The sequence below is a fragment of the Nyctereutes procyonoides genome, unplaced genomic scaffold (assembly GCF_905146905.1).
Source record: "Nyctereutes procyonoides isolate TBG_1078 unplaced genomic scaffold, NYPRO_anot_genome, whole genome shotgun sequence".
Classification (NCBI taxonomy): domain Eukaryota; kingdom Metazoa; phylum Chordata; class Mammalia; order Carnivora; family Canidae; genus Nyctereutes; species Nyctereutes procyonoides.
Window position 1 is genome coordinate 59,818,014 of NW_026575020.1, and position 6,819 is coordinate 59,824,832.

Genomic DNA, 6,819 nt, shown 5'->3' on the forward strand with positions numbered 1-6,819 from the left:
TTCGAGTCAGTCCTTCCAAATCCCTAAGCTTTCTCAATCAAGTTAAGAAATCTTACTTCCTGGCTCAGCCCAGAACACGTCTGAAGTTTTACTCAGGTCAGGATTCTCAAGGTCGAGTTCGAGCCCCACCACGTAAGACTCTCTTCCCTCTCCTCAACCCAACCCCACAAAATGCACCTTCCCAAAAAAAACGAAGGAAAACCTTTTTTGTCCCAACCTGCATATAAAGAATTTTTGAAAAAGCCGAAGGCTCAGATCTGCCATTATTAGTACGAGGCCAAGGGAACCCGTGCAGGAGCACACTCGATGCCTCCAAAGGAAGTTGGTCACTTTCATCACATCATCCGTGACCAGTCTCTTGGTCCAGGGACCCTGGGATTTCATGAACTTCCTGGCCTCTCCTGGAGCTCCTGGAAGGAAAGGGACCCCCACCTTGGCACATGGAGGGAACCCGCGCCCTGAGCATCCAAGATGCCCCAGACAGGGATCTGCGGGCCGCCCTCAACTCAGGTGGGCAGCTCACAGGATCCCCTGTATACAAAAGCCCCCGACATGACAGGGGCTCCCCCATCCTCCAGCTGTGCTGTGCCAAGCTGTTCACTAGACCCGGTTCTTAGAGAAACCAGACTGTCGCCCCATTTCAGCCACGGAGTTCTGTCCCCAGACCCCACCCCTCCACTCCCCCCAGACAGAAGCCACCGCACGTTACTGCAGCACTTTATTTTCCTCACACAATGACGCGTTGCTGGGGCCTAATGTTCTCACATGACAGTAGAAAACCAAAATTTGTTGTCATCTCTTAAAGAATTGAGAATTGTGTACAAAAAACCTTACATAAATTAAAAGGATGAATAAATTTACAGTTGTAAATGCAAACCGTTTTCCAACTCAAGGCAATTAACCACCCACGGTGTTCTGGCAGGAAAACATCGGGTAAGACAGGAAAGTGGGTCCTAAGGCTCGGACCTTCCCAACCCTGTTAGACCGGCAAGACAGAAATGACAACTGGTTCAGACTCTTGCCAGCCTCTAGAGAAATCCTGGAATAGGCGGCTCTTACGCGTGAATACCCTGCACAGATCAAGAACCCGACGGTCTTGCGGATTCTCCAAATCAGTGGATTTCTCTCCCATAAACATGTTCTCAACCTCAGCCGTGAAGTGACCGAGCCGCATGTGCTAAGGGTTTAAATCAAAGATATGTACAGGGTATTAAACATATACCAAGGGAACAGTTAACTTGGATACAAGGTCAAGATCAGCAACAAGTTCTACAATCCAGTGCTGATATCAGATACAAGCTTCAAGGACAAATTTCTTTTCAAAGGCTTATTCCAGTTTCATGAGGCTAGCATGAGGTGTATACATTTGCCAGGGCAAATTTATACTCCGGAATTCACTCATGCAGCAAATGCTACGCATCTGCTCGCAGTCCATTTAGAAGCATTTGCGGTGGACGATGGAGGGGCCCGACTCGTCGTACTCCTGCTTGCTGATCCACATCTGCTGGAAGGTGGACAGCGAGGCCAGGATGGAGCCTCCGATCCACACAGAGTACTTGCGTTCGGGAGGAGCAATGATCTGGAAAAACAAGAGCGTGGCTTTTAGCTCACGGCACCGCCCTCACGGCGAGGCCTTGGAGCCCCAGCCCACCGCCGCCGCGCTGGACTCACCTTGATCTTCATTGTGCTGGGGGCCAGGGCTGTGATCTCCTTCTGCATCCTGTCGGCGATGCCGGGGTACATGGTGGTCCCGCCAGACAGCACCGTGTTGGCGTAAAGGTCCTTCCGGATGTCCACGTCACACTTCATGATGGAGTTGAAGGTGGTCTCGTGGATGCCGCAGGACTCCATACCTAGGAGACAAAGCTCTCCCTTAGAGGGCACACGCCCCTTCGGGGGCCCCAGACGGCGCAGCCCTCACGGCCTCGGCGAGACTCAAGCCGCCCCACACCTACCCAGGAAGGAAGGCTGGAAGAGCGCCTCTGGGCAGCGGAACCGCTCGTTGCCGATGGTGATCACCTGCCCGTCGGGCAGCTCGTAGCTCTTCTCCAGGGAGGACGAGGACGCGGCCGTGGCCATCTCCTGCTCGAAGTCCAGGGCGACGTAGCAGAGCTTCTCCTTGATGTCACGCACGATCTCCCGCTCGGCAGTGGTGGTGAAGCTGTAGCCACGCTCCGTGAGGATCTTCATGAGGTAGTCGGTCAGGTCCCGGCCAGCCAGGTCCAGACGCAGGATGGCGTGGGGCAAGGCGTACCCCTCGTAGATGGGCACAGTGTGGGTGACGCCATCCCCAGAGTCCATGACAATACCAGTGGTGCGGCCAGAGGCGTACAGGGACAGCACGGCCTGGATGGCCACGTACATGGCTGGGGTGTTGAACGTCTCGAACATGATCTGGAGAAAAGGCAACAGGCTCCTGAGTCAGAGGCAGAGACGCGGAGCCACCCCATGCTCACACACCGCATGCTGGCATGCCACAAATGTGATGTGTAGAGAAAAAGAAAAAGGTTGCAGGCAGAAACACAAATAAGAAACCTTGAGACTTCAGGAAGGAAATGCCAGGAGAGGAACAACAGAACCCTGGAAATATCGAAAGAAATACTTGAATTTCAGAAAATAAAGCTGAGCGCAACATGGCTTAACGAAAACAGATGGGGGGGGGGGGAGTCGGTCGCATGGGGCAGGGCCTACCTGAGTCATCTTCTCACGGTTGGCCTTGGGGTTCAGGGGGGCCTCGGTCAGCAGCACGGGGTGCTCCTCGGGGGCCACGCGCAGCTCGTTGTAGAAGGTGTGGTGCCAGATCTTCTCCATGTCGTCCCAGTTGGTGACGATGCCGTGCTCGATGGGGTACTTGAGGGTCAGGATGCCCCGCTTGCTCTGGGCCTCGTCGCCCACGTAGGAGTCCTTCTGGCCCATGCCCACCATCACGCCCTGGTGCCGGGGTCGCCCGACGATGGACGGGAACACGGCTCGGGGGGCGTCATCCCCGGCGAAGCCCGCCTTGCACATGCCGGAGCCGTTGTCGATGACGAGCGCGGCGATCTCCTCTTCCATGGCGATCTGCGCGGGGACGCGAGCGGGTCACGCCGGGCCCGGGCCGCCTGCCCCCGCCCCCGACCCCGCAGGACACGATCCGCCCGGAACCCGGCCCGGCGTCTCGGGGGCGCCGGCCCCCACTCGCGGGCGGCGGCGCGGCCGGGCTCTCCGCACTGCGGCCGGCCCCGCCCCGGCCCCCCCAGCTCCCCGCCGCGCCCGGCCCCGGCCCCGGCCCAGGCCCGGACTCGGGCCCAGGCCGCCGACCCGGGAGCCGCGGGCGGGAGGCGTGTGCGGGCCGGGGCCGGGGCGCGGGGGGCAGGGGGCAGGGGGCAGGCGGCAGGCCCCGGGGCGCGCAGGCGGCCTCTTACCGGCGGAGGCGGTGGTCGCGGACGCGGACGCGGAGGACGAGCGGCGGGAGGACGCGGAGCGCGGGCCGGCGGCGGCGAGTGAGACCGAGCGCGGCCTCCCCCGCCGCTATTTAAGCGGAGCGGGACGCGCGCGCGGGCCGGCGGCGCGCGCGGCCCCAGAACATGCCCATATATGGCGATCTTTCCGAACGCCGAGCGCCCATTGGCTCGCCCGGCCGGGACACGTGGGGCCCCGCGCCCGGCCCCGCCCCCCGCCCGCGCCGCCCCCAACCGCCCCGCCCGCGCCGCCCCCGCGCGCTCCGGACCCCGCGCGCGAGACCCCGCACGGACCCGCGCGCGGGCAGGGCCGGGGGCGCCCCCCGGGGGGCGCGGGCTGCGCTGCGGGGCCGAGCGGCGGCCCCGCCCCGGGACTGCTGCGCCGTGGGGGAGGGCCGGGCTGCGCCCCGAAACTGCCTGGCCCAGGGCTCGGCCGCGCCCCGAGCCGGGGTGTGTCCCCGCCGCCTGGCCCCGTGCCGGGGGGTGGGGTGGGGGGTGGGGGGGGTGGGCGCTGTGCCCCCGCGCGCCCCCTGCGCGCTGCACCCTGAGGCTCCGCAAGGGGCGTGGGCTGCCAAGGCCGGCGCCGGGCTGGGGGAGGGGCGGGGGCCCCGTGACCCCGTCTCCCCGTCTCCGTGGCGAGGGCTGAGCCACCTGCCCCCCGGCGTCCTCCCGGAGGAGGGGGCGCCCTGCCTGGGGTCCCCGTTGGTGCGGGGACGGACGGAGGCTTCATTGGGGCCGACGCCTCCTGCCTCTCAAACCTCGGGCCCGATTGTCCCTGGAGCGGGGTGCCCTCGGGCTTTAGGGCCACCCCCCACCCACTGTGAGCAGTACAAGGAAACTGAGGCAGGAAAGGGAGGTTGCGACTGCCCGGCCGGTGCAGTGCGGGCGGGAGCTGGGGGGGACCCTCTCCTCCGCTCGCGGCGCCACCGAGAGCCCCCAGGGCGGAAGGGGTTCGCTGAGCCCTGGAGCGGGCCGCCCCCCTGCTCCCCGGGGTCGCCACAGGCCGCCAAGCCGCGGCTGCCCCTTCCCCCCAGGACCCTGAGCCCGGAGACCTGTCACTGCCCGCAGGGTCCTGTCCTCACCTGCTGGCGCCAGTGTTTTTCTTATGCCCGGAGGGGAACCAAAGACTAGGATTTCTTTGGGCTGATTTGTAGGCTTTTGGAAGTGCTCAGCTTGGAATTAAACGTTCAGAGGGGGCGTGGGGAAGAGCGGAGGTCAAGAGTGGGGGGTCGCGGGGCCGGGCAGAGTGAGGCAGGGCCTGGGGGCGCTCGGCTAGACCCAGGGGGGTGTCTGATGCGGGGGGCGGGGCAGGCTCCCCGGGAGCCCTGCAAGGTGAGCTGCGGGCCCCCCGTGGGCGAGGCCGCGGGCCCAGAGGCCAAGCAGCTGCCCGCGCACCTGGGCAGCCCCCCAGTCGCCAAGGCCTTGTCTGTGGCCACGCGCCCCGCCTAGGCCCAGCTGGGCGCCGACTCCCCAAGCTCCGCAGGGGCGCAGGGCGAGGCTGCTGTGCACCAGCCGAGGGCTCCGCCGCGGGGTGGGGGGGTGGGGGGGGTGGGGGGCCGGTCTGGGCCTCCGTGAGACCCGTGGGCGCCGGGGCCGCTCCCGCCCTCAGCGGCCTGCCCGACCCCCAGGTGGGGATGTCGGTGATACGAGGGTGGCCTCCACCTGGGGGTCCCGAGGTGTCGCACGCGGGGCCTGGGGAAGGTGTCCGCCCACTCCACGACCCGCGCAGGCTGCGGGCACCTGCCTCTGCCTCCTTTGTCTGGGGTGTGCCGGGGTGGCCGCTTCTGGGAACCGGGGAGGGGGGGGGGGACGCCGACACCGCGGTCCCTGCCCCGCCCCTCCGCACCTTGCAGTCGCCGGCGCCCGGCCGCAGGGTCGCGGAGGTCACGGGGCGGCCCGGAGCCCGCCCCCCCCCCGCGGCGCCGCGCTCCTTCCTCTTCCGCGGTGTGTCACCGGCGGGGGGGCGCAAGGTGCGGCCGCAGGTGTGCGGGGGGCGGCCCGCGGGCGCCGCGCGGCCTTATTAGGCGATCTGGGCGCCGCGGGAGCCCCGCCCGCCCCGGGAAGCCGCGGCCCGGGCAGCCCCGTCCCCGCCCGCCGCCGGCCCTGAGTCACCGGCCGGGCGGGGGTGGAAGTAACGGACGGGGGGCGCCGGGCGCGCTCCTCGCCTTATTTAGTCAAGGAGGCCGCCGATTGGCCGGCGGAACAAAGGGGCGCGGCGGCGGCGGCGGCGGGCGGGCAGCGCGCCCCCGCCCCCCGGCTCCCCGCGACCCCGCAGGCCCGGCCGCGGCGCGGTGGGGCCGGCCCGGCGGGCCCGCGCTTCTGGGAGGCCCCCGGAGCTCCCCGGTGGACGCGGTGGCGCGCGGCTCCAGGTAGAGCTGGGCCCGCAGGCCGGCGGGGGGCGGGGCGGGGGCCGGGGGGGGGGGGGAGCCCCGCCTTCCGCGCTGAGCTTTCTGTTTTGCAAGTGGGCAGCGCGAGGCCTCGCCCAAGGTCACTTCGGGCGCCCCTGGGGAGGGGGCCGCGAGGGAGCGGGGAGGCTGCGGGCCGCGCTCCTGCCCAGAAGCCCCGCGTCCTTCCCATCGGGAGGACGGAAACTCGGGCCTCAGAGAAATGTGGTTTTTTTCTACCCCACTGCTGGCTTTGGGGGATTTACTGTGACTGCGCTGCATCTCGTTTTATCTCCCGTGCCCGCGATGGCTGAGAAAATAGGGGCAGGGAGCTGGCGCCACCTGGCAAGGAATGGGGCTGAGACTTAGCGCTCCCGGCCCTGGGCGCTGCCTGGCAACCCTGCACCAGCCCGCGACATCCCTGCTTCCGCTCCAGGGATGCTCCCCAGGACTCCTGTGCCTGGGAGCCTGGCCTGCAGCCCCCCCCCCGCCCCCACCCCGCACACACACACACACTCACTCATTCACCCCTGCTTGGCTCCCACCCCCAGCACACGGGGGGGGGGGGGGGGGCAACTTGCTAATGGGCCGCTGCTCCTCGTCTTTGCCCTGCCACTCCACCTGCCAGGAATGCCTTTCCTGCTCCGTCCAAGTGCAACGTGGGATCCGGGCTTGGATCCTGGAGCAGAGAACGGGTCGGCAGCAGAAGGAGCAGTGAAGTCCGAGGACAAGTCTGGAGTTTAATGCCGGATGCCAAAGTTCATCTCGGTGGCAGCTGCACCACGCCTGTGTAAGTTGTCACGTTAGGGGAAACAGAGTGGGGAGCCTACAGCAAAGCTCAGTCTTTGCCACTTTTCTGTAAATCTAAAATTGACTCATAATAAAAACTTCGTTTTAGAAAATGCAAGGAAAACCAGTGTCTCTATCTTTAGGTCACTGTCTCATCCTCCCAGGCCTGTGCACAGACCAAGTGGAAGATGGTGCTTCTGCCGTGT

General features: G+C 66.0%; 1 protein-coding gene across 1 annotated transcript; it reads right to left on the reverse strand.

The window, feature by feature from the left end:
• Positions 1-705: 705 nt before the first annotated feature.
• On the reverse strand, positions 706-3,524 carry ACTG1 (actin gamma 1). Its single transcript, XM_055323441.1, has 5 exons — positions 3,405-3,524; positions 2,692-3,060; positions 1,956-2,394; positions 1,672-1,853; positions 706-1,579 (listed from the first exon to the last, which is right to left on the reverse strand). The coding sequence occupies exons 2-5, from the start codon at positions 3,052-3,054 to the stop codon at positions 1,436-1,438; spliced, it is 1,128 nt and encodes a 375-aa protein (XP_055179416.1). The 5' UTR covers positions 3,055-3,060; positions 3,405-3,524; the 3' UTR covers positions 706-1,435.
• Between the last annotated feature and the right edge of the window lie 3,295 nt (positions 3,525-6,819).